Source organism: Anomaloglossus baeobatrachus, chromosome 5, assembly GCF_048569485.1.
Source record: "Anomaloglossus baeobatrachus isolate aAnoBae1 chromosome 5, aAnoBae1.hap1, whole genome shotgun sequence".
NCBI classification, from domain to species: Eukaryota; Metazoa; Chordata; class Amphibia; order Anura; family Aromobatidae; genus Anomaloglossus; species Anomaloglossus baeobatrachus.
The window spans coordinates 299,703,102-299,730,497 of NC_134357.1; the positions used below are offsets into that span (position 1 = coordinate 299,703,102).

Below are 27,396 nucleotides of genomic sequence, written 5' to 3' on the forward strand. Positions count from 1 at the left end.
GGCTCCGGCCTCTGTGCCGTCTTGGCCTCTGTGACGTCTTGGCCTCTGTGCCGTCTTGGCCTCTGTACCTTCTTGGCCTCTGGGCCTCCTGGCCTCCTGCCTCTGTGACTCCTGGCTCCGGCCTCGGTGCCTCTTGGCCTCTTGGCCTCTGTACCTCTTGGCTCCGACCTTGTGCCTCTGTGCCTCTTGGCCTTTATGCCTCTTGGCTTCTTGGGTTCTGCGCCTCTCGGCCTTTGGGCCTCTTGGCCTTTATGCCTCTTGGCCTTTGTGCGTCTTGGCCTTTGTGCTTCTTGCCCTATGTGCCTCTTGGACTTTGGGCCTCTTGCCTCTGTGTCTTCCTGGCCTCTGTGTCTTCCTGGCCTCTGTGTCTTCCTGGCCTCTGTGTCTTCCTGGCCTCTGTGTCTTCCTGGCCTCTGTGTCTTCCTGGCTTCTGTGCCTTCCTGGCCTCTGTGCCTTCCTGGCCTCTGGGTTTTCCTGGCCTCTGTGCCTCCTGGCTTGGGTCTCCCGACCCTGTACCTCCTGGCTCCGGCCTCTATGCCTCTGTGCCTCTTGGCCTCTGTACCTCTTGGCGCTTGTCGTCTTGGCACTTGTGCCTCTGTGCCTCTTGGCCTCCGTGCCTCTTGGCTTCTGTGCCTCTTGGCCTCGGTGCCTCTTGGCGTCTGTGCCGTTGGCCTCTGTGCCTCTTGGCTTCTGTGTCTCTTGGCCTCTGGGTTTCTTGGCCTCTGTACGTCGGGGCCTCTGTGCATCTTGGCCCTTGTGCCGCGGTGCCTCTTCCCTCTTGGCCTCCGTGCCTCCGTGCCTCTGTGCTTCTTGGCCTCTGTGCCTCTTCGCCTCTATGCCTCTTGGCCTCTGGGCCTCTTGGCCTTTGGGCCTCTTGGACTCTGGGCGTCTTGGCCTGTGGGCCTCTTGGCCTCTGGGACTCTTGTCCTCCGTGCCTCTGTGCCTCTGTGCCGTGCCTCTTGGCCTCGGGGCCTCTTGTCCTCTGTGCCTCTTGGCCTCTGTGCCTCTTGTCTTCTGTGCCTCTTGTCTTCTGTGCCTCTTGTCTTCTGTGCCTCTTGTCCTCTGGACCTCTTGTCCTCTGGACCTCTTGGCAGCTGGGCCTCTTGGCCTCTGAGCCTTTTGGCCTCTGAGCCTTTTGGCCTCTGTGCCTTTTGGCCTCTGTGCCTTTTGGCCTCTGGGCCTCTGGGGCTCTGTGCCTCTTGGTCTCTGTGCCTCTTGGTCTCTGTGCCTCTTGGTCTCTGTGCCTCTTGGTCTCTGTGCCTTTGGTCTCTGGGCCTCTTGGCTTCTGTGCCTCTTGGCCTCTGTCTTTTTGCCTCTGTGCCTATGTGCCTCTTGGCCTCTGTGCCTATGTGCCTCTTGGCCTCTGTGCCTATGTGCCTCTTGGCATCTGTGCCTCTGTGCCTCTTGGCTTCTGTGCCTGTGTACCTCTTGGCATCTGTGCCTCGAGGCCTCCTGGTCGTGTGGGCCTGTGCTCTCGTCCTGCGTCTCTGGGCCTTGCGCTTTGTGCTTGCTTCTTGCGGCGCTCCTGCTTTGCGCCTCTGCCGCCTTACGCCTTCCTGGCCTTCCGCCTGGACTGACGCCTTGGGCTTCCTGCTTCGCATCTGCGTCTCTTCTCCTCGTCCGTTCCGGTGTGTCTCTGTTCCTCTGTCTCTTGGTTGCCCTTGCTTCTTCTGGGCGTGTTCGCGCCTGTCCGGCCCTGTCCGTTGGTCCTTCCTTCCTTGGGGTGTTCCGGTTCAGGTTATTCTTCCGCCGCGCGGGGTGTCTTCGGGAGTTTTTTCTTCCCGCGCGGGGTGCTTCTCCCTCCGTTCCTTCGTTCGCTGCCTGTCGTTGGGAAGGCTCTGTCCTCGCCTGTGTCGCTAGGCGGCCCCTTGGCGGCGGGATTGGTCTTTGTTTTTTGTTCTTTGTCTTTCAGGATTCCGGCTGTGGTCCTCGCGTGGCGTGGCGTCCCTGGTCCCGCTGGATGCGGATGCTGTGTCCCTTTCGTCTGTGGGAAGCGAGTTCCTCTGGCCTTTCTCGGTGTCGGATCCTTCTCCTGGGCGATTGCCTCCTCCTTGGTCGGATGTGGCCGGTGTCTCCTTCGGTGGTATTGTACGGCTGCGTCCTGGTCCTCTCCGTCCGCCCTTCCGGGCTCTGCCGGCTAGCCTTTGTTCTTCCACTGTCTTCCGTTGGAGGCTTGGCCCTTCGCGCGGTTTTTTCCCACCCTCTGAGTGTTATCTCTCTAAGTCTCTCGTGGGTGCTGTCGTGACGACTGGAAAAGACTATATTACTTACGGTAATGGGATTTTCCTGAGTCCACGACAGCACCCTTTACACCCCTGCCCTTTGTTTTTCTTCACCCTTTTGGGTTTGGTGGTTCTAGTTGTTTATTGTCTTGTTACTAATTTGTGGCGGTTCCTCTCCATTTCTCTGAAACTAACTGATGAGGGAGGGGGACCGCCCCTTTTTATCTGTAGGTTTTCTGTCCTGAAGGGGGCGGATCCCTCTCTCGTGGGTGCTGTCGTGGACTCAGGAAAATCCCATTACCGTAAGTAATATAGTCTTTTGAGTGTAATACTTTGTGTGGCCTCCGGAGGCAGAAGCTATACACTAAATGTCTGGGTCTCCCAATTGGAGCTAGAAGAAAAGGAATTTACGGTAAGTAAACAAAATTCCCTTCTTTTTGGTTAAAATTTTATTTTCTTATTTTCCTCCTCTAAAACCAGGGTGCGTCTTATGGTCAGGTGCGTCTTATAGTCCGAAAAATACGGTAATTTGCATTTTATTGTATGAAATAAGTATTTGGTCAGTAATCAACCAGCAAGAATTCTGGCTCTCACAGACCTGTTATTTTTTTGCTAAGAAGCCCTCCTACTCTGACACTCATTACCTGTATTAATTGTACCTGTTTCAACTAGTTACCTGTATAAAAGACACCTGTCCACACACTTAATCAATCACACTCCAACCTCTCCGCCATAACCAAGACCAAAGAGCTGTCAAAGGACACCAGTGACAAAATTGTAGACCTGCACAAGGCTGGGGTGTGCTACAGTACAATAGGCAAACGACTTGGTGAGAAGGCAACAACTGTTGGATCAAATATTAGAAAATGGAAGAAACACAAGATGACTGTCAATATCTTACTCTGTCTGTGGCTCCATGCAAAATCTTGCCTCGTGGGGTAAGGATGATTCTAAGAAAGGTCTGAAATTAGCCCAGAACTACATAGGAGCTGAGATGAGCTTGGACAATAGGCAAGCAGCTTGGTGAGAATGCAACAACTGTTGGCACAACTACAAGAAAATGGATGAAACACAAGATAACTGTCAATCTTACAAGGTCACTGGTTCCATGCAAGATCTTATGTGGGGTTAGGGTGATTCTGAGAAAGGTCAGGGATCAGCCCAAGACCTGGTGAATGACCTGAAGAGATCTGGGACCACAGTATCATAGATTACTGTTAGTAACACACTACGCCATCATGGATTAAATTCTGCAGAGCACGCAAGGTCCCTCATCTCACAGCACATGTCCAGGCCGGTTTGAGGTTCTTCAGTTACCGTCTGGATGATCTCGAGGAGGTATGTGCTCATTTTATTTTTGGTATCAACTGCACTCTCCGTGTTTGGAGGAAGAAGGAGGATGAGTATAACTGGAAGAACAACGTCTCAACCATGAATCATGGGGGTGTAAACATCATGCCTTAAAGATGCTTTTCTGCACAGGGGACAGGACGACTATACCGTATTGAAGGAAGGATAGATGGGGTTATGTATCGCGATGTTTTGGCCAACAACCTGCTTCCCTCAGTAAGAGCTGTGAAGATGACCTGAAACACCCAGCCAGGGCAAATAACTGGTGGCTCCGTAAGAAACATTTCAAGGTTTTAGAGTGGTTTAGCCAGTCTTCAGACCTGAACCCAATAAAAAATCTTTGGAGGGAAACCTCAAAGATCTGGAGGCGTGAGCCAAATCCCTGCTGCAGTGTGTGCAAACGTGGTCAAGAACTACAGGAAACGTCTGACCTCTGTAATTGCAAACGAAGGTTTCTGTATCAAATATTAAATTCTGTTGTTCTATTGTATCAAATACTTAGTTTGCATTTTATTGCTTGAATAATTTAAGGGGGCTTTACACTCTGCGACATCGCTAATGTGAAGTCGTTGGGAGCACGGAATTTGTGACGCACATCCGGTCGATTTAGTGATGCCGTTGCGTGCGACACCTATGAGCGTTTTTGCATCGTCGCAAAAAACGTGCAAAATCGCTTATCGGTGACATGGGGGTCCATTCTCAATTATCGTTACTGCAGCAGTTACGAAGTTGTTCCTCGTTCCTGCGGCAGCACACATCGCTATGTGTGACACCGCAGGAACAAGGAAGCTCTCCTTACCTGCCTCCCGGCCGCAATGCGTAGAAAGGAGGTGGGCGGAATGTTACGTCCCGCTCATCTCCGCCCCTCCGCTTCTATTGGGCGGCGGTTCAGTGACGCTGCTGTGGCGTCGCTGTGACGCCTAAACGAACCGCCCCCTTAGAAAGGAGGCGGTTCGCCGGTCACAGCGACGTCGCCGGGTAGGTAAGTACGTGTGACGGGTCTGGGCGATGTTGTACGGCACGGGCAGCGATTTGCCCGTGTCGCACAACAGATGGGGCGGGTGCCCACGCTAGCGATATCGGTACCGATATCGCAGCGTGTAAAGCGGCCTTTAGAAATCACTCAATGTGAGTTTCTGTATTTTTTTTTTCTGTCTCACAGTTTGATAAAACTTACTGACCTCTCCATTCTTTGTAGGTGGTAAAACTTACAAAATCGGCAGTGTATCAAATACTTATTTTCCCCACTGTAAATTTAGTTTTGAGGACAAAGATTCAGTAGGCTTCTTAGGAGTCCGGTGGGTGGTCCTTCAAGTGATTGATAGTCTTCCTTCTTTGACTATGCATAGAAATATAGTTGTCAAACACCAAGTACACCTGCCCCGTGGACTCCAAAGCTTAGAAAGGGTAAGGTTTTCTATGAAAGAATCAGAAGTTAGACTGAGTCTTCTCCAACAACACTATATATCACTTGTTCAGCTCTTCTAGCTCTGTATCTTGCTGCCCACAGATTTGAATGTTGGGTCTAAGTGACAGATTTTTAGGTGTACTTTGCACGCTACGACATCGCAAGCCGATTGTAGCGATGCCGAGCGCGATAGTCCCCGCCCCCGTCGCACATGCGATCTCTTGTGATAGCTGCCGTAGCGAACATTATCGCTATGGCAGCTTCACACGCACTTACCTGCCCTGTGATGTCGCTCTGGCCGGCGAACCGCCTCCTTCCTAAGGGGGCGGGTCGTGCGGTGTCACAGCGACGTCACATGGCAGGCGGCCAATAGAAGCAGAGGGGCGGAGATGAGCGGGACGTAAACATCCCGCCCACCTTCTTCCTTCCTCATTGCAGGCGGGACGCAGGTAAGGAGATGTTCCTCGCTCCTGCGGCTTCATACACAGCGATGTGTGCTGCCGCAGGAACAAGGAACAACATCGTACCTGTCGCTGCAGCGACTTTATGGAAATGCCCGACACTACACCAATCATACAATTTCGACACTTTTGCGCTCGTTAATCGTATTAAAAACGATTCACATACTCCGATGTCGACAACGACGCCGGATGTGCGTCACTTTCGATTTGACCCCACCGACATCGCAGCTGCGATGTCGTAGTGGGCAAAGTACCCCTTACACTGGGCTAACATCTTCGTCCCTGGTTTCCTGAACACATAGATCTATTATCAGATGGTTAATTTTTTTTTCTTCTGGATGTATACTGTGGAATGCCCTAAAGGGATGAGTTTTCCCTCTTACTCCATGTCAAGTTTGGTTGTTCGCTGGAAACAATGGCTGGCACCCGGTCTCCCAATGTACCTGAGTTTGTAAAACACGAGTCATTCTGTTATTATACATGGGACAGTAACTACAACTTTTTTCTTTTCATTGCCACAAAGGGTGCCCTATTGCCAGGAGCTAATATATCACTGATGTCCTCTGCTGTGCAGAGATTGTAACTACACACATCACATCTATACTGCTAGGTCTAATACAGAGTGGCTCGTATCAGAGAAATGCAAGGTAGACACAAATTGTGTGTGTATTGCCCCTTATGAAATCCCCTCTCATGGTACCCTTCATACAGATGGCCTACCATGGCTTTGCTGGTCTCAGGAAAGCTATGAATCCTATTTCTTGAGTTTTATTCTCTTTCCAGTATACTCTGTGTCCTATCCATACATGGGATTGGAAAAACAACTCCTTTGTTAACCTCACAGCCCAAATATTTGAGGCACTGTCTGGTCTTGCCCTTTTTAGCTGCATTTTTCTGCACATTTCATGCTCCTTTCACACTTGTTTCTTGGCTTTTTACAGGATCTGTACAGTATAAAATGTGATCTGATCCCATTTAACTTTACTACAGTGCTGGCTAAAAGTATTGGCACCCCTGCAATTCTGTCAGATAATACTCAGTTTCTTCTTGAAAATGATTGCAATCACAAATTCTTTGGTATTATTATCTTCATTTATTTTGCTTGCAATGAAAAAACACAAAAGAGAATGAAACAAAAATCAAATCATTGATCATTTCACACAAAACTCCAAAAATGGGCCAGACAAAAGTATTGGCACCCTTAGCCTAATACTTGGTTGCACAACCTTTAGCCAAAATAACTGTGAACAACCGCTTCCAGTAACCATCAGTTAGTTTCTTACAATGCTCTGCTGAAACTTTAGACCATTCTTCTTTGGCAAACTGCTCCAGGTCCCTGAGATTTGAAGGGGGCCTTCTCCAAACTGCCATTTTGAGATCTCTCCACAGGTGTTCTATGGGATTCAGGTTTGGACTCATTGCTGGCCACTTTAGTAGTCTCCAGTGCTTTCTCTCAAACCATTTTCTAGTGCTTTTTGAATTTTTTTTTTTTTGTCATTTTCCTGCTGGAAGACCCATGACCTCTGAGGGAAACCCAGCTTTCTCACACTGGGCCCTACATTATGCGGCAAAATTTGTTGGTAGTCTTCAGATTTCATAATGCCATGCACACGGTTAAGCAGTCCAGTGCCAGAGGCAGCAAAGCAACCCCAAAACATCAGGGAACCTCCGCCATGTTTGACTGTAGGGACCGTGTTCTTTTCTTTGAATGCCTCTTTTTTTTTCCTGTAAACTCTATGTTGATGGCTTTTCCCAAAAAGCTCTACTTTTGTCTGATCTGACCAGAGAACATTCTTCCAAAACGTTTTAGGCTTGCTCAGGTAAGTTTTGGCAAACTCCAGCCTGGTTTTTTTATGTCTCAGGGTAAGAAGTGGGGTCTTCCTGGGTATCCTACCATACAGTCCCTTTTCATTCAGACGCTGATGGATAGTACGGGTTGACACTGTTGTACCCTCAGACTGCAGGGCAGCTTGAACTTTTTTGGATGTTAGTTGAGGTTCTTTATCCACTATCCGCACAATCTTGCGTTGAAATCTCTTGTCAATTTTTCTTTTCCTTCCACATCTAGGGAGGTTAGCCACAGTGCCATGGGCTTTAAACGTCTTGATGACACTGCGCACCGTAGACACAGGATCTTTCAGGTCTTTGGAGATGGACTTGTAGCCTTGAGATTGCTCATGCTTCCTCACAATTTGGATTCTCAAGTGCTCAGACAGTTCTTTGGTCTTCTTTCTTTTCTCCATGCTCAATGTGATACACACAAGGACACAGGACAGAGGTTGAGTCAACTTTAATCCATGTCAACTGGCTGTAAGTGTGATTTAGTTATTGCCAACACCTGTTAGGTGCCACAGGTAAGTTACAGGTGCTGTTAATTACACAAATTAGAGAAGCATCACATGATTTTTCAAACAGTGCCAATACTTTTGTCCACCCCCTTTTTTTATGTTTGGTGTGGACTATATCCAATTTGGCTTTATGACAATTTTTTTTATTTTTTTTCATTGAAGACAAATTAAATAAAGATAATCATTTTCAAGAAGAAACTGAGTATTATCTGAGAGAATTGCAGGGGTGCCAATACTTTTGGCCAGCACTGTATATAGAATAGGCTAGCGTGCCATATTTTTTACTGTAAATAAGCAGTCTTTATCCAACAGAAGCTAGCCTATTCCATCATGTTATTCCATTTACTACATTCCTGCAGATATTCTAAACAGCGGGCCACAGCCAATATGGGAGGATACTGTGTATCCCGACCTGTACATGCCATCAGCTCCATCATGGTCTCTTCACTGGGTCTATAGAGATGGCCGACTAGTGAACCTCCCGGTTAGTCTGCTGGTCGATGGGGATGTCATTGCCCTGAGGCCAGGGCAGGAAGCCTTTGCATCTCTACGAGGCATGAAGGTAAGTGGATCAATATATGCTTCACACCAACATCAAAATGACTGTGTTCCTATGATGTGCTGGTTACATTTAACGGAAAGTATAGTATAAAAAATATACAAAGAAATTACTAAAATTCCTCCGTTTAATTGTACGTTGTCTCAGTACATTAACAATAGAGACATCTTTGAAAAATTCTTTAAGATTTGATCTAGGAGATCAGGCACTACCCCTCCCCCCCACAATAATGGCTGTTTCTAATTTCTATTTGCCATAAGTATTTTAAATTTTCTTGTTAGTAATAATAATAATATTTATTCATTTATATAGCGCTATTAACTCCACAGTGCTTTACATACATTTGTAACATTGTCCCCGTTGGGGCTCACAATCTAAATTACCTTATCAGTATGTCTTTGGAGTGTGTGAGGAAACCGGAGAACCCGTAGGAAACCCACACAAACACGGGGAGAACATACAAACTCCTTGCACATGGTTTACTTGGTGGGATTTGAACCCAGGACCCCAGCGCACGCTGCAAGACTGCAGTGCTAACCACTGAGCTACTGTGCCGCCTAGTAGTAGTGTGTAGATATAAGTCCCGGTTTCAATCACCTGACTGATGAGACTTGTGATCGACTGCAGTGGTCAGGTGAGTGGAAGAGTCTGCCGTTTCAGTCACCGGACGTCTGCAGGCAATAACAGGCCTCAGCAGTCTGGTAATTGAAGAACGGACATTATGGCTTTCTGACTCAGCGCAGACCATAGGAGTGGCCTGCACTGGATCCACTGGGGTGACGTTATCAGATTTTGAACACATCTTTGCTGCTGGTGCAGTTTGCCTGAAGGCCAGACAAGCCCCTTTTAAAGATCAGTGTTTATGGTGCCTAAACTCTGTAAGATAACAGGTAACAATATATATTCTGTCTCTTCCATTGCTTACAGGATGATGAACATATAGTCCTAGAACCAGGAGATCTTTTCCCTCCCTTCTCTCCACCACCATCCCCTCAAGCTGAAGGCAAGAAAGCACCGCAGTACCCTCAGCAGCATCATCTATTTCGTGTCTTGAAAACCCCAGTGATGGATAATGTCAGGTACAGCGGACATATACTTAAAATTCTATATTTTCCCCCATCTCTGGATCTAGAACAGTTCTGGATTTGGCTCCTTCTTTATTGGTATCTATCAAGCAGACCTGTACGTTGTCCTGTGACATGACCTTTCTTTTTCAGGAGCTGGCTGGACCAGGCTCTCTCCCGTCCTGTCACTGCTCTGGATAATGAAAGATTCACCGTTCAGTCTGTGATACTCATCCATGCCGTCCCTGTCATTATGGTGAGTTGATTTAGCCCTAGTTTTACACACGCACAGTACACTTATAAAGAAAGTCTTGAATATTATAATTTATATTTTATATTTATTGTAAATTTCTTTTATGCATTCAGTATATTTGGCACAAACATGTGAGCGACCCGTATTATTGTGTTCTTTACTTTTCCAAACCTACAGGCTGCGTTCCTCATCACCAATGTGCTGCGTTTCATCTTCCATGCTCCTGGGACACCCCCTGCTGCCTATGCTTTGCTTCAGCTTCAGGTATTGGGACGTCATAGTTTGCATCTTGTTCTGTTTTTGTTTCATGATACATAGTTAGGATTTTGTTCTGTTTGTAGAACTGTTAACAATTTTTCTTACTGACATTTTCTAACTTTTTACTTTTCAATATTATATACAGAGATTACAAGATCATAGTAAATATGCTTTGACCGTGTATTCTGACCAGCCCTATATGATATGGTGACATTTGCCATGGCTTACATGTTTCCCGACATGTGACGTAATATATCACAGGTCGGGTCCTTGTATGTGGAGCAAGGTCAGGATCTGAGCCCACACAATACCATGGAGATGCCAATTGTTTGACATAATCGACATATCTGTATAATTGCAATAGACCAGAGTGAGTGATATCTGCTGTTTGGTATTTATATGCTGCTGTCAATCTTTGACAGCAGCATTTACATCCTGCCAGCCCTGAGATCGCAAAGAATCAGTGGATTTCCATAGCAGCATATGGCCTGGTGAAGGCCCACACGGCTGCAATCTTTGTCATTCTTTGAAGCCCAAATTGTGGCTGAGCTTCATCGGAAAACGTCATTTTAACGTTAGTAAAAAATTAAGAGAAACATTTCTGCATTACCTATATAACTGAAAAATAAGCTTACCAAACACTCCTACAAATGGATTCCGTGATGCAAAAACTTGAAAAGTCATTGACCATTCAGAAAAAAAGAAAAAATCAAGTTTATCTCATCATTCATAAAATCCTTTAATTAGTGATCCTTTAAAACATAATGGGAGGAGATGGGAAGCATTTAGGACGATGGCCGTTTCGTGTCTATTCACGCTTCAATGGGTCCCAGTACCAATATTAAGCAATTGCAGATTCAAAATGAAAAATCAATTCACTCCTTTTTTTTTTGTTTAATGTCTTATATTTACAATAGAGAAATTAACATCCAATATATCAAAACATGAGGTAAAGAAATGGGTATTCTCAAGTTGTCTCTTGAGCAGCTTAGAGCTTTGCAGTCTCCTTACTTCCTTGTTGCTTGTAGGGTGGGTGCTCCTCCCTGAGACACAGTCCTGGTCAGTAGCTTCTCCTGCTACTGTGACTCGTGAACAGAAGCTGTAATTAGGAGAACTGTTTTGAAAACTGACAATTCTGGTGTCCTCCTTACCACAAGGAGGTAATCTGGCATACTAAGGAGGCCTGCCACCCCTGAACTCCTATTTGAGCTCTGCGCACTCACTAATTAACCCTTAGGGCGTGTTGCATGTTGCAGTTTCATGTCAAATGCTCTGTAATATGAATGAAGACAGTGTCTGTGATTCATTACTATGTAATTTCTTGGTTCTTAATCACCTTGAGTTGTTAGCGTACATCAGGAGACTTTGTGGTTTCTTATGGGTTTTTTTTGTGGGGCCCATCATGCTTTGTATAGGGAGCTGTGTATCATGCTGTGTATGTAGAAGCTGTGGGGCCCATCATGCTGTGTATACGGAGCTGTGTATCATGCTGTGCATGTAGAATCTGTGAGGCCCATCATGCTGTGTATAGGGAGCTGTGTATCATGCTGTGTATGTAGAAGCTGTGGGGGACATCATGCTGTGTATAGGGAGCTGTGTATCATGCTGTGTATGTAGAAGCTGTGGGGGACATCATGCTGTGTATAGGGAGCTGTGTATCATGCTGTGTATGTAGAAGCTGTGGGGCACATCATACTGTGTATAGGGAGCTGTGTATCATGCTGTGTATGTAGAAGCTGTGGGGCACATCATGCTGTGTATAGGGAGCTGTGTATCATGCTGTGTATGTAGAAGCTGTGGGGGCATCATGCTGTATATCTATGTGGGAGCTGTGGGGGCATCATGCTGTGTATAGGGAGCTGTGTATCATGCTGTGTATGTAGAAGCTGTGGGGCACATCATGCTGTGTATAGGGAGCTGTGTATCATGCTGTGTATGTAGAAGCTGTGGGGGCATCATGCTGTGTATCTATGTGGGAGCTGTGGGGACATCATGCTGTGTAGAGGGAAACAATATATGGGGAGATACAGGAGACATAATTAAATGTAAAGTGTGCACTTACGAAGCATTATTGTTATGGGGCACTCAATGTAGTGTGATTGTGAAATGGGCACAAAGGGGTGTTACTTCTTCCTTGGGTCAAAATGTGGGTACTGTTTTCTAGGGTACTTGGGCATGGTGTTAATATTTTCTAGGAGGGCAATTTTACCATCTAGAGGGCACAAAGGAGATATTTTGCTCTGGAAGAGGCACGGTGGTGGACATTATGTGGGGTACTAAAAGGATCAGTAATAGGGGCACATAGCAGCGGTTCAGCATTGGGGTGACAATAGGATGGGGAGTTTGTGTAGGTTGGGAATAGAGGGGGACAGTGCAGACAATGTGAGGAGTCAGATGTGCCTTTGTTGTAATCTCTGCAGACGAGTTGTGACTGGAAGAAGTTGTGTCGCTCTGGGCCAGATGGAAAAACGGGAAAAGTTTCGAGCTGGACCCCTAGCTACACGTCTGATTTTGCTCTAGTCTTCTTGCTCTTTACCATGATACTTGCAGATTTTACTACATTTATTTTAACATATACTGTACAGTGGAACCTCGGTTTACGAGTAACTTGGTGTGTGAGTATTTCGCTATATGAGCAAAGCTTGCTGTAAATTTGTAACTCTGTTTACGAGCAAGCTTTGCCGTATGAGCAAATACTCGCCGCACACACTTCCTGTTCTGTACTTTCACCGCGCTCTGACCCACTCTTGCAGTCCGCACAAACACATATGCACACACACATATTATGCTCACCTTACCTTCCGTTCTCTTGCCGGCCTCCTGGTTCTTTTAGTTCGCCGGTACAGGATGTGTATTGGGTAACCCTAGCCAAACTAATATCACCTAATCCCTCTACAACTTCTCAGAACATAACCCCACGTCAAACGCCATGGCTCCAAATACATCTCAAGGCTCTGGCCAACTGGTCCAGGAAGCCATTATCTATCTCCCATGAGATGGCTGGATTGTCTTTGTAAATAAGCACTTGTACCTTGCCCCTCCCCCCATCTCATTGTAGATTGTAAGCTCTCACGAGCAGGGTTGCCATTTTTCCCTTTAAATATTGTATCTTCTATAATTGTTACTTGTTTGTATATGTTTATGTATATGATATGTATATGAGCCTCCTGAATTGTAAAGTGCTGCGGAATATGTTGGCGCTATAGAAATAAAGATTATTATTATTAAATCGGCACACTGTAGGCCTGCAGTATAATCCCCCTCCCAGATGAAAGGCCAAACCTTTCTCCGAAAACCCCCTGACCCACAGGCAAAACAATACACACAATGTAGATGAAGCTCACCTGTGGTTTTTGAGAGTGATCAGTTCTTTTGTTGGGGGACCTTCGGGTACTTGGAAACAGTCTCCTCGATCCGGAAGGGAAATTTAGCCATTCATTTTTCTTTCGGTGGCTCCACACATGGAGCGCCAACTGTTGAGATGAGACTACAATGGGTCTCTTAAGGTCTGACTGCCGTGTCCAAATTATATAGAATGTCGTGTGTGCACGCGAGATAGATAATAATTGGATAGACCAATTATGACTCTCTCTCTCACGACTGGCGTGAACGGCTCTCTACTCTTTACTCTTTATTTTCCAAAAACAAATCTTTTTATAGTATGGGTGTAGACGAAAGTATAGTCCAATCAAGTATCGCCGTCTGGACTCAGAACATATAGGAATTTGCATAGTCTCTGCTGGATTGGTCAGTCCAAACTTTAGGAATTCCTTTGTTCCTTAACTTCTTTGGGAGTTATCCAGGATACAGCAGCCATTTTTAAGTTACATGTGCTGGTATGCTGTATTAAAGAAAATCACTAAATATGCAATATATATATATATATATATATATATATATATATATATATATATATATATATATATATATATATATATATATATATAATGTGTGTGTGTTAGTAAGAAACAAAAGCATTCATAAATATGTGTGTTAGATTACATCTACTAAGCTACATACCTAAAGGCCGCTTTACACGCTGCGATATCGTGACCGATATCGCTAGCGTGGGTACCCACCCCCATCGGTTGTGCGACATGGGCAAATCGCTGCCCGTGGCGCAGAACATCGCCCAGACCCGTCACACTACTTACCTGCCCTGCGACGTCGCTGTGACCGGCGAACCGCCTCCTTTCTAAGGGGGCGGTTCGGTCAGTGTCACAGCTGCGTTACTGAACCGCCGCCCAATAGAAGCGGAGGGGCGGAGATGAGCGGGACGAACATCCCGCCCACCTCCTTCCTTCTGCATTGCGGTCGGGAGGCAGGTAAGGAGAGGTTCCTCGTTCCTGCGGTGTCACACGGAGCGATGTGTGCTGCCACAGGAACGAGGATCAACTTCGTTACTGCTGCAGCAACGATATTAGAGAATGGACCTCCATGTCACCGATGAGCGATTTTGCACGTTTTTGTAACGATGCAAAATCGCTCAAAGGTGTCACACGCAACGGCATCGCTAAAGCGACCGGATGTGCGTCACAAATTCCGTGACCCCAACGAGATCGCTTGAGCGATGTCGCAGCGTGTAAAGCGGCCTTTAGTTTATGAAATGGCTGAATTAAGTATTTTTGGTTACTAAATTCTTATCCTCAACACCGCTACTCAAAGGCAGCGCGCTGACCAATCAGAGGCAAGCGGCTTCTGCCTTTGATGTCAGCACTCTAGCAGCAGAAGCTCCGGGGCATCGGTCACGATGGTTACCCGAAACACATCCTGTACCGGCGGACTACAAGAACCGAGAGACCGGCGATGGAACGGAAGGTAAAGCGAGTATAATGTGTGTCTGTGCGTGCGTGCGTGTTTGTGTGTGTGTGGAATGGCACAATAGGGGACCAGGATGGGACATTGAACGAGTTATAGAACGAATTGTCTGAGCTTGCATTATTTCCTATAGGAAATCTTGCTTTGCTAAACGAGTAAGGCCCTGTGCGCACACTGCGTTTTTACCCGCGGTTTTGCTGCAGAAATTTCTTGAGAAATGTTTGTAATCTTTCTGCAGACAATTCCCAGCAAAACCTATGGGAAAAAAAATAGCTGTGCGCACACTGCGTTTTTCTTTATCGTTCCTATGGGAGACCCAGACCATGGGTGTTTAACTTCTGCCTCCGGAGGACACACAAAGTACTACACTTAAAAGTGTAGCTCCTCCCTCTGAGCTTATACACCCCCTGGAGAACCAGATCTAGCCAGTTCATCGCTTTGTGTTCAGGAGGCATACATCCACACATGCATTCTCATCTGATTTTTGATTTTTGGAAAGCGTTTGAAGAAAAGCGGGTCCAAGTCTGGACTCCCGGCATGTCCCTTCTCACCCCACTGTGTCGGCGGTGTTGTTAAGGTTGATTCCAAGGCTGGAGCCTTACATGCCGCGCTCCTTCACCATCCCTCCTGGGCTCTGGCTTGAAGTGGGAGCCAGCACGGTCTCCATGCTTGGCAGGAGACCGGTCTCCATCCGCAGCCCTTCAGGACCCTGCTGGACCGGAGCACTCATCCCCAGGGACTTGGAACCCTGCGTCTCAGCAAGCTAAGTACCTGAGACGTTTATATATTGGGGGTCCCTGTACTTTATTGTTGTGGGAGAGTGTGCTGATTGTGTTTTATGACATTTCCGGCGGGTTCTCTGGCTGTCGCCTGAGAAGCGCGCCGATGGTGCCTGCGCGCCGGCCGCGCCGCTCGAATTTAGGCCCTGGCTTCGCCGGAGGCCTAGTTTCGGTTTCACTGCCCTTGCATGTCACTCATGCAGAGGGACAGGCTCGGCTCCGCCCGGCGGCCGTTTTGCACAGGGAAGGGACACTCCCCACTGCAGTGTGTGTCCCCTCCCCTGTAGGTTTCTATGGCCCTCCAGATCCCGCTCCTCAGCAAGTCCCGCCCCCTCTCTTCGCTCCGGCGGCCATTTTCTCAGCGTTCTCTCTGCATTGCAGCGCTGGTCTGCAGCATCTCTGCTGAGTTGCTGTGCTTGGGGGTCCGGGCTTCGGGATCTGGAGGGCACACAACACCGCTCCAGCGGTCTGGTAAGCCACAACCGGTCTCCGGTTGTGGACCTCTGATTATACTCTCTGGGGTTCATTCTCTGGCAGAGCCCCCACTCCAGCAGCATGTCTCACACGAGGAGCAAGGCTCCAAAGCTGTATGCAGTATGCACTGCATGTAAGCTCCTGCTGCCTGAACCGAGCATATTCCCACATTGTGATACCTGCTCTAACCTGGCGGTGCCTCAGCCTGGAGTCTCACCCCCAGTGGTCTCTCAGGCTGCTCCTGCTCCTGTGGCTGAACCCCCGGCTTGGGTAGAATCCTTTTCTAGGTCTATCTCCCAGTCTTTTGCTGACTCCATGGGACTTCTGTCCAGGACTTTGCTGAACATGCATCAGCCCCTTTCACAGGGTGCCTCTGCTGCTAGGGGTCTCTCAGGACCGGAGCTCACAGAGGATTCATCATCTGGTCCCAGACCCCGTCCTTCTAAGTAGAGACGCAGGGTTCCCTCTCCTTCCTCGTCCCGCGACTCTGATTCAGGAGCTGACTCGCAGGACGAGGAGGATGCCTTTACGGGGGGGCTCGGAGGTTAACTCCATGTACCCCATTGATCTGTCCGAAAGTGACTCAGATGTTAGTGATTTGATTGCGTCCATTAATTCTGTACTGGATCTCAATCCGCCAGTATCAGAGGAGCAACCCTCCTGGCAGAAAAGCACCAGTTTACCTCGCCTAAGAGGACAAAGAGTGTGTTCTTTAACCACTCCAGTTTTCAGGCCGCTGTGACCAAGCCCAGGGCCTGTCCTGACAAACGCTTCCCAAAGCGTGGTTCTGATGATCGCTTTCCCTTTCCACCTGAGGTGGTCAAGGAGTGGTTTCATTCCCCAAAGGTAGACCCCCCGGTGTCTAGACTCTCAGCCCGGACCGTTGTATCGGTGGCTGATGGCACCTCTCTTAAGGATTCCACTGACCGCCAGATTGACCTTCTGGCCAAATCCGTATATGAAGCGGCGGGGGCTTCGTTCTCCCCGACTTTTGCAGCAGTGTGGGCTCTCAAAGCCATCTCTGCTTCTCTAGAGGGGATGCATTCCCTCGCCAGGGAATCTATGCCCGAAATGGTTACCTTAACTTCTCAAGCTTCAGCTTTTTCATCCTATGCCATGTCTGCCATGCTGGAGGCTTCTCACCGCACTGCGGTGGCTTCGGCTAATTCCCTCGCTATCCGCAGGATCTTGTGGCTTCGAGAGTGGAAGGCAGATGCTTCTTCAAAGAAGTACCTTGCTGGACTCCCTTTTGCTGGGTCCCGGCTGTTCGGTGAACAGCTGGATGAAAGTATTAAGGAAGCTATTGGCGGGAAGAGTACTTCCATGCCACAAACCAAAACCAGGAAACCTGTCCAGGGCAGGAATCAGTCGAGGTTTCGTTCCTTTCGTTCCTCCAACTGGTCGTCCTCTAAGCCCTCGGCCTCGTCCACTAACTCAGCCAAGGACCAGAAATCCAACTGGCGCCCAAAAGCGCGTCCACAAAAGACCGCAGGAGGTGCTGCCGCCAAGGCAGCCTCCTCGTGACTATCTGTCCGCGCCAGCAACGTCCTTAGTCGGTGGCAGGCTCTCCCACTTTGGCGACGCGTGGTTTCAACACGTCTCCGATCAGTGGGTGAGGGATATCATCTCCCACGGCTACAGGATAGAATTCTCTTCCAGCCCGCCAAACAGATTTTTTCTCTCAACTCCCCCCTGCTCCAAGGCCGCCGCCTTCTCACAGGCCGTGGCATCCTTGCAGGCAAACGGAGTAATTGTACCGGTTCCCGCCCGGGAACGGTTCAGAGGTTTCTACTCAAATCTCTTCCTAGTCCCCAAAAAGGACGGTTCCTTCCGGCCCATCCTGGATCTCAAGCTTCTTCTCAAGCTTCTCAATAAGCATTTTCAGGTGCGGCATTTTCGCATGGAGTCTCTGCGATCAGTCATTGCCTCAATGACCCAAGGGGATTTCCTGGCATCCATCGACATCAGAGATGCCTATCTGCATGTGCCAATTGCAGTTTCACACCAGCGTTGGCTACGTTTTGCAATCGGAGAGGAACATTTCCAATTCGTGGCTCTCCCCTTCGGGTTGGCCACAGCTCCTCGGGTATTCACCAAGGTCATGGCAGCAGTGATTGCGGTCCTGCACCTACAGGGGTTGGCAGTGATCCCTTACCTGGACGACCTTCTAGTCAAGGCTTCATCCAGCGTGGACTGTCAGCGGAGTGTCTCGCTCACTCTCGCCACTCTAGCCCAATTGGGGTGGCTTGTCAATCTTCCCAAGTCCACTCTGACTCCGACCCAGAGTCTCACGTACCTAGGGATGCAGTTCGAGACTTTGCCGGCACTTGTAAAGTTGCCCTTAGTCAAACAGCAGTCCCTCCAACTGGCGGTGCGCTCTCTGCTGAGGCCCCGCCGTTATTCCCTCAGGCACCTGATGCAGGTGCTGGGTCAGATGGTGGCGTCAATGGAGGCTGTTCCCTTTGCCCAGTTCCATCTGCGTCCTTTGCAGCTGGACATTCTCCGCTGTTGGGACAAGCGGCCTTCCTCCTTGCACAGGTTAGTGGCTCTGTCGCCACAGACCAGGAGCTCTCTTCAGTGGTGGCTTCAGCCCCTCTCTCTGTCCCAGGGGCGCTCCTTTCTGGCCCCGTCCTGGGTGATCCTCACCACGGATGCCAGTCTATCCGGCTGGGGAGCGGTATGTCTCCACCACCGAGCGCAGGGCACTTGGACTCCGTCCGAGTCAGCCCTTTCGATCAATGTGCTGGAAACCAGAGCCGTGCTTCTGGCTCTCCTAGCTTTTCACCATCTGCTGGCGGGCAGGCACATCCGAGTCCAGTCGGACAACGCGACAGCGGTTGCCTACATCAATCACCAAGGCGGGACACGCAGCCGCCTGGCAATGTTTGAGGTACAACGCATCCTTCAATGGGCGGAGGACTCCAAGTCCACCATATCCGCAGTCCACATCCCAGGCGTGGAAAACTGGGAGGCAGATTATCTCAGCCGTCAAACCGTGGACAGTGGCGAGTGGTCCCTGCACCCGGCAGTTTTTCAGTCAATCTGCCGCAAGTGGGGCACTCCGGATGTGGACCTAATGGCATCCCGTCACAACAACAAAGTTCCCGTTTACGTGCCTCGCTCCCACGATCCTCAGGCATTCGCCGCGGACGCTCTGGTTCAAGACTGGTCCCAGTTTCGTCTGTCCTACGTGTTTCCCCCTCTAGCTCTCTTGCCCAGAGTCCTGTGCAAGATCAGAATGGAGGGCCGTCGAGTCATCCTCATTGCTCCGGACTGGCCCAGGCGAGCTTGGTACCCAGACCTGCTCCTTCTGTCCGTAGAGGTGCCGTGGCATCTTCCGGACCGTCCAGACCTTCTCTCACAAGGTCCGTTTTTCCGCCTGAATTCTGCGGCTCTCAAATTGACGGCGTGGCTCTTGAGTCCTGGATCTTGACGGCTTCTGGTATCCCTCCTGAAGTCATCTCCACTATGACTCGGGCCCGTAAGTCTTCCTCCGCCAAGATCTATCACAGGACTTGGAAAATTTTCCTGTCCTGGTGTCGCTCTTCCGGCCATCCTCCTTGGCCATTTTCCTTGCCGACCCTTCTGTCCTTTCTACAGTCCAGTCTGCAGCTGGGACTGTCCCTCAACTCTCTCAAGGGACAAGTCTCAGCTCTGTCAGTGCTGTTCCAGCGGCGTCTCGCCCGGCTGGCTCAGGTCCGCACCTTCATGCAGGGCGCGTCTCACATCATTCCGCCTTACCGGCGGCCCTTGGATCCCTGGGACCTCAATTTGGTTCTCACGGTTTTGCAGAAACCCCCTTTTGAGCCCCTTAGGGAGGTTTCTTTGTTTCGTCTTTCACAGAAAGTGGTCTTTCTAGTGGCCATAACTTCCCTCAGGAGAGTCTCCGATTTGGTTGCGCTCTCTTCGGAGTCACCTTTTTTGGTTTTTCATCAAGACAAGGTGGTTCTCCGTCCGACTCCGGACTTTCTTCCTAAGGTGGTCTCTCCTTTCCACCTTAACCAGGACATTATCCTACCTTCCTTTTGTCCGGCTCCTGTTCATTGCTTTGAAGAAGCGCTGCATACTCTGGATGTGGTGCGTGCTCTCCGGATCTATCTGTCTCGCACCGCTGCTCTTAGGCGGTGCACTTCTCTTTTTGTGCTAACCACAGGTCGGCGCAAGGGCCTCTCTGCTTCTAAGCAGACCTTAGCCCGTTGGATTAGGTCGACCATATCGGACGCCTACCAGTGTTCTCAGGTGCCTCCCCCGCCGGGGATCAAGGCACACTCGACCAGAGCTGTCGGTGCCTCTTGGGCTTTCAGGCACCAGGCTACGGCTCAACAAGTCTGTCAGGCTGCCACTTGGACTAGCCTGCATACCTTTTCAAAGCACTACCAAGTGCATGCTCATGCTTCGGCAGATGCGAGCTTGGGCAGACGCATCCTTCAGGCGTCTGTCGCCCATTTGTGAAGTTAGGTTCTGCCTACTTCTTAGTTTTTCTGTTTATTTCCCACCCAGGGACAGCTTTGAGACGTCCCATGGTCTGGGTCTCCCATAGGAACGATAAAGAAAAAGAGAATTTTGTTTACTTACCGTAAATTCTTTTTCTTATAGTTCCGTATTGGGAGACCCAGCTCCCTCCCTGTTGCCTGTTGGCAATTTCTTGTTCCGCGTGTTTTCACCGGCTATTGTTGTTGACAGAGTCTCCGGTTGTTCCGGTTTTTGCTCTGTTTTTACTTGTGGGTGGCTATTCTCCTTCAGCTTTTGCACTAAACTGGCTAGATCTGGTTCTCCAGGGGGTGTATAAGCTCAGAGGGAGGAGCTACACTTTTGAGTGTAGTACCTTGTGTGTCCTCTGGAGGCAGAAGCTAAACACCCATGGTCTGGGTCTCCCAATACGGAACTATAAGAAAAAGAATTTACGGTAAGTAAACAAAATTCTCTTTTTTTCTCAAGAAAATTCTTTCTGCAGAATTTCTTGAGAAAATGTGCATGTCACTTCTTTTCTGCAGGTATAGCTGCGATTTACCTACGGTAATGTTCATCACTGCCTGTGTTTTGCAGGCAGTGATGTCATTATGACAGGAAGAGGAAGCGGAGCAGAGTAAACACACAGATCACACTCCCTGAACGCCGCACGGAAGCACTTCCGTGTGACCTCCGTCGGGTGCCCGTGCAGTCTGTGTCCCGCTCCAGCCCCGCGGCTGCCTAGACAGCAGTGTCAGTGTCTGCCCGCAGTATCAGCAGCTTCTCACCCTGCAGTGCTGGCAGCCGCGGGGATCATGAGCGCTGACTTCAGGAGGTTAGATGAGATCATTACCTGCAGTGACGATCTCCTGCTCTGCTGACGTCAGCGCTTTCACTGCCTTTCACTGCCTCCTATGCCCATCTCGCGGGCGGCCCGAGACTGTCACTAGCGGTGACGTCACGGGCTCTCGCGATACTGCTGAGAACGCGGCCGGCATAGAAGGTAGTGACAGCGCTGACGTCAGCAGGGCAGGAGATCACTGCAGGTAATGATCTCATCTAACCACCTGAAGTCAGCGCTCGTCATCCCCTGCAGTGACCTGGGCTGACCTATTGATGTTAGCTCAGGTCACTGCTTTGCTCTCTCAGCCAATGGCGAACATTCTGTTCTTCATTGACTGGGACAGTGACTATGGTATGGATCATCGTGGGACCCCCTTATTGGATTACCCGGATTTGATTGTTCTTTTCAATAAATTGGTGAAAGAGGGAATGTTTTGGGGAGTGTTTTTTCAAGTAAAACTTTTTTTGTCGTCAATTTTTTTTTTTTATTACTGACTGGGTTAGTAATGTCAGGTATCTGATAGATGCGTGACATCACTAACCCCAGGGCCTGATGCCAGGTGACATTACACATCTGGCATCAACCCCATATATTACCCCGTTTGCCACCGCACCAGGGCAACGGGATGAGTTGGGGCGAAGCACCAGGATTGGCACATCTAATGGATGCGCCACTTCTGGGGCGGCTGCGGCCTGCTATTTTTAGGCTGGGGAGTGTCCAATAACAGTGGATTTCCCTAGTCTGAGAATACCAGACCACAGCTGTCTGCTTTACCTTGACTAGTGATCCAATTTGGGGGGGACCCCACGTTTTTTGTTTTAAATTATTTATTTAATGTAAAATAACAGCGTGGGGTGCCCTCTGTTTTGGATTACCAGCCAAGGTAATGCTGCCAGCTGTGGTCTGCTTTACCCTAGCTGGCTACAAAAGATAGGGGGGCCCTCACGTCGTTTTTTTTAAATTATTTATTTATTGGCTAAATACAAGGCAAAGCACCCTTTAGAGCCACATGAAAGTCACTAAAGGGTGCCAGCTTAGAATATGCAGGGAGGTGGTACATTATATAGGTCTTTCTCACCTATTATCTATCTATTCATCTATCTATCTATCTATCTATCTATCTATCCATCTTTCCCACTATCCATTATCTGTCTGTCTATCTATCTATCTATCGATTATCTATCTATCTACAGTTAGGTCCAGAAATATTTGGACAGTGACACAATTTTCGCGAGTTGGGCTCTGCATGCCACCACATTGGATTTGAAATGAAATCTCTACAACAGAATTCAAGTGCAGATTGTAACGTTTAATTTGAAGGTTTGAACAAAAATATCTGATAGAAATTGTAGGAATTGTACACATTTCTTTACAAACACTCCACATTTTAGGAGGTCAAAAGTAATTGGACAAATAAACCAAACCCAAACAAACTATTTTTATTTTCAATATTTTGTTGCGAATCCTTTGGAGGCAATCACTGCCTTAAGTCTGGAACCCATGGACATCACCAAACGCTGGGTTTCCTCCTTCTTAATGCTTTGCCAGGCCTTTACAGCCGCAGCCTTCATGTCTTGCTTGTTTGTGGGTCTTTCCGTCTTAAGTCTGGATTTGAGCAAGTGAAATGCATGCTCAATTGGGTTAAGATCTGGTGATTGACTTGGCCATTGCAGAATGTTCCACTTTTTTGCACTCATGAACTCCTGGGTAGCTTTGGCTGTATGCTTGGGGTCATTGTCCATCTGTACTATGAAGCGCCGTCCGATCAACTTTGCGGCATTTGGCTGAATCTGGGCTGAAAGTATATCCCGGTACACTTCAGAATTCATCCGGCTACTCTTGTCTGCTATGTCATCAATAAACACAAGTGACCCAGTGCCATTGAAAGCCATGCATGCCTATGCCATCACGTTGCCTCCACCATGTTTTACAGAGGATGTGGTGTGCCTTGGATCATGTGCCGTTCCCTTTCTTCTCCAAACTTTTTTCTTCCCATCATTCTGGTACAGGTTGATCTTTGTCTCATCTGTCCATAGAATACTTTTCCAGAACTGAGCTGGCTTCATGAGGTGTTTTTCAGCAAATTTAACTCTGGCCTGTCTATTTTTGGAATTGATGAATGGTTTGCATCTGGATGTGAACCCTTTGTATTTACTTTCATGGAGTCTTCTCTTTACTGTTGACTTAGAGACAGATACACCTACTTCACTGAGAGTGTTCTGGACTTCAGTTGATGTTGTGAACGGGTTCTTCTTCACCAAAGAAAGTATGCGGCGATCATCCACCACTGTTGTCATCCGTGGACGCCCAGGCCTTTTTGAGTTCCCAAGCCCAGGCCTTTTTGAGTTCCCAAGCTCACCAGTCAATTCCTTTTTTCTCAGAATGTACCCGACTGTTGATTTTGCTACTCCAAGCATGTCTGCTATCTCTCTGATGGATTTTTTCTTTTTTTCTGCCTCAGGATGTTCTGCTTCACCTCAATTGAGAGTTCCTTAGACCGCATGTTGTCTGGTCACAGCAACAGCTTCCAAATGCAAAACCACACACCTGTAATCAACCCCAGACCTTTTAACTACTTCATTGATTACAGGTTAACGAGGGAGACGCCTTCAGAGTTAATTGCAGCCCTTAGAGTCCCTTGTCCAATTACTTTTGGTCCCTTGAAAAAGAGGAGGCTATGCATTACAGAGCTATGATTCCTAAACCCTTTCTCCGATTTGGATGTGAAAACTCTCATATTGCAGCTGGGAGTGTGCACTTTCCACCCATATTATATATATATAATTGTATTTCTGAACATGTTTTTGTAAACAGCTAAAATAACAAAACTTGTGTCACTGTCCAAATATTTCTGGCCCTGACTGTATATTATTTATTGCAGTTACAGCATAACAAAACTGCAGGGACCAACCTGCGGCAAAAACGCATGCGTTTTTCCTGCGGTTTTGGTGCAGTTTTTTACCGCATGTGCGGTAATCTTCAACTCCCAGAAGTTTCTCAAGAAATTTTCTTAAGAAAAATCACTTTTCTAGTGCGCACATAGCCTAACTTGGTTTACAAGCACACTCCCAGAACGGATTGTTCTCGTAAACCAAGATTCCACTGTGTAACTGTCAATAGCAAGCTCCCTGACTGTCCAGTAGACTTGAATAATTAGACCAAAGCAAGAATATTTATAGTCATAGGGTAATGAGGGGGTCCACTGCAATTCAGAACTTATCTCACTTGTTGAAATGAAAGACATATCCATTGATGCCATATCGAAAGTGTGTGGTGCGATCATCAGTAGAAGTAACATTTTAATGAATGCCTCTAAAGTATCTGTGTATTCAATAATAACTGTTGATGCTTTTTCTTGGCATATAGGTTAATGCTGTACTGCCAGTTCTTCCTCTTCTTTTCCCTGTCATGTGGATTTTGGTAACAGCACTATGTGAAGCTCGTGTGCTGGCCCAAATGAGCCGAAAGTACCCATCTTCTCTGGTGAGTATTCATGAAAATAACCTTTGCGCTGGTTTAAAATAATTGTGCCGTGTAAATAGGCTGCTGATCACCCAGCATACCAACAAAGTGCTTGTTCGTCTGGTGAAATGATTTTTTAGCTTGCTTTAAGAGATAACAAGATAAAAAACATTGTTCTGTGTAAGACCTGTGCTGTCAGGAATTATGGCTGGTTATGCACACTGACCCATCTATTTTTCATAGTTCTGTGCGCTTCTTGGCCTGTCTAAAGAGGCTATTGGCAAACGTGGCTGATGGACTGCCATATCACAAATCATTCAGGATAAAACTGTGGAAAGAAAAGCGCAGATAGGGTATTACCCCAATATATACGGGGTGGGGAGGGGGGAGTAATCTTACCAGATGTAGTTGTGAAAGTCATTTGATGTTTCTCTTTGTGTTTGACGGTCCTGAGGAAGGGAGCTGAGCTCCTGAAACGCCTAGACCTGTGCTAATAATAAAGATACGTTAATCTGACATCTGAGCAGTGATCATTGGCGCGGCATTGAATCACCCCTCTCTACTCTTCTCTGATATCGCAAATCATTTTTACTTTCGACTTTTAACTATTTGGTATCAAGGGACTCAAAACCCCCATCCTTTTTAGTTGATGTTTTTTGGTACTGAGTGGAAACAAATGTGGCTCTCCAGTCAAGAGTTTGTGCTGTGTAAACAAGCGCTAAAGGAGGTTTTGTCCCTTCATAGTTGATTAACTTCTGCCACGTTTACGTGGGAACTGAAAAGGAGATTTGTGTAGTAAGTTTTGTGATAATGGGATAAACAAATTGTACTGGATATTTCTTTTGTGGGTGTGTGTATATGTGATATATATATATACAGTATATTTACCATATTTTTCGTTTTATAAGACGCACCCCAAATTTAGACATGAAAAAGGTTGAAAAAGAGATAAGGGGGGGGGGGTCCATCTTATGCTCCAGTGGTGTCTTACCGGAGAGGGCGGCAGCAGTGGTGGAGCGGGGTCACAGGAGGCAGGAGCAGTGGTGGAGTAGAGTAATGCTGCAGGCGGTGAGGGCTGTGCTGGCTGCGGGCACCATATACCGGCTGTGTGGAGCAGGGTGTTGCGGTGAGTGTCCCAAATGCTTTATCGGTGGTGCAGGCTTCAAAGAAATGGCGCCCGAAGTCGGCGCATGCGTAGATTGAGTTCTTGGCTCAATGACAGGCCAAGGTCTCATCTGCGCACACGCAACCTCCAGGTGCCATTTTCCTCAAGTCTGCTTCTGGGAGATCAGTGGGCTGGAGGTGGCGTGTGCGCAGATGAGATCTTGAACTGAGAACTCCATCTGCGCACTCGCCGACTCCGGGCGCCATTATTTGAAGCCCGCACTAGGATACCTGCCGCACCGCCCGGCTCCACACAGCCAGCACAGCAGCCAGCACAGCCCCCACCGCAGGCAGCACAGCGCCCATTCTCCACTTCCCAGTAAGCTACATTTGGATTATAAGACGGACCCTTCATTTTCCTCCCAAAATTTTGGGAGGGAAAGTGCGTTTTATAATCCGAAAAATACGATGTGGGTATATATATTATATTGTTTGCCTTTGTCATTTTTCCTAGGTGGCAAAGTTCTCTGAAGATACTCTTAGCAGTTATACAGAGGTTGCATCAACACAGGTCTGTATGTAAAGGTCTAGCTGATGGACAATTGCTCTTTATTTGTGCCTAATTTTTAAAAATGACATTTGTTTATTTTTTTAATAGGAGATGCTGCGCTCTGTGTGTTCTCACTTTCTGCATGTTGTTAGGGGGAAATGTGAGACTTTGGCATATACTTCTCGTTTGTTGCATGGCCTGGGATCTGTCACGGTGAGTAAAGTTTACATGTTTTCACAGATTAGCGTAGTGAAAGAGTCTACACTCAAGGAATGCCCTAATCATCAATGTCCAAACACCTTAGATGGTCAACTGCCAATATCAATCTCTCCTGACTCCCCCATACACATGAACGCTAAAGTCCGCATAGCAAGCTCCCAAATCTCCCTCTTTCATTACATGGATGTTGGGCCCACTTAAAATGGCATGGCAGGTAACTAGTGATAATTCATCATAGGGCCTCTAAACAATTAAGTTCACATACAAAAACTTCTCTGAAGACTATAAATATAAAAATGGGGCATTCTTTATTTTTAGAGGCGTTATGTTTCTTTCCCAACGCCGATGGGATTCTTTACACTAAAAGCAGTGAGACTATGAAACTTTCTTCCAGAGAGTATTGTTTGCAGAAATTCATTAAGAGATCAAAACAGTCCTGAATGTCTTTCCAATAAGTACTTCTGTCATTTGTTTTGGTGCATCAGTTGATGATGTTTGTAAAGTTCTATAAATATACGGATGTTTTGCTGAGTAATGTATACTGTGTTCTTTTAAAAGGTTATCTGCTGTGTGGACAAACAGGGAGTCCTTTCCTGGCCGAATCCCAGTCCCGAGACTGTTCTGTTTTTTAGTGGACGAGTAGATCAGACCACTGATAAACATGATGATCTCACGGATCAATTATCTCTGCGTTCCTTCTGCCAGACCGATTTGGAGGATGAGGTACTGCTCAGAAGTTTTTTTCTTTTGTGTATCACTGTCATTTCCATGAAG

The 27,396-nt window shown here is 47.7% G+C and overlaps 1 protein-coding gene across 2 annotated transcripts in view; it reads left to right on the top strand.

Moving 5' to 3' along the window:
- The window catches only part of TMEM94 (transmembrane protein 94), a 149,901-nt gene that overhangs the window by 34,734 nt on the left and 87,771 nt on the right, over positions 1–27,396 (top strand). For both annotated transcript variants that reach the window (XM_075349644.1, XM_075349645.1), the window contains exons 6-13: positions 8,149–8,351; positions 9,276–9,427; positions 9,566–9,668; positions 9,843–9,929; positions 24,654–24,770; positions 26,368–26,424; positions 26,512–26,616; positions 27,181–27,345. In XM_075349644.1, the coding sequence (XP_075205759.1) occupies positions 8,149–8,351; positions 9,276–9,427; positions 9,566–9,668; positions 9,843–9,929; positions 24,654–24,770; positions 26,368–26,424; positions 26,512–26,616; positions 27,181–27,345 (989 nt within the window). The remainder of the gene's footprint in view (positions 1–8,148; positions 8,352–9,275; positions 9,428–9,565; positions 9,669–9,842; positions 9,930–24,653; positions 24,771–26,367; positions 26,425–26,511; positions 26,617–27,180; positions 27,346–27,396) is intronic.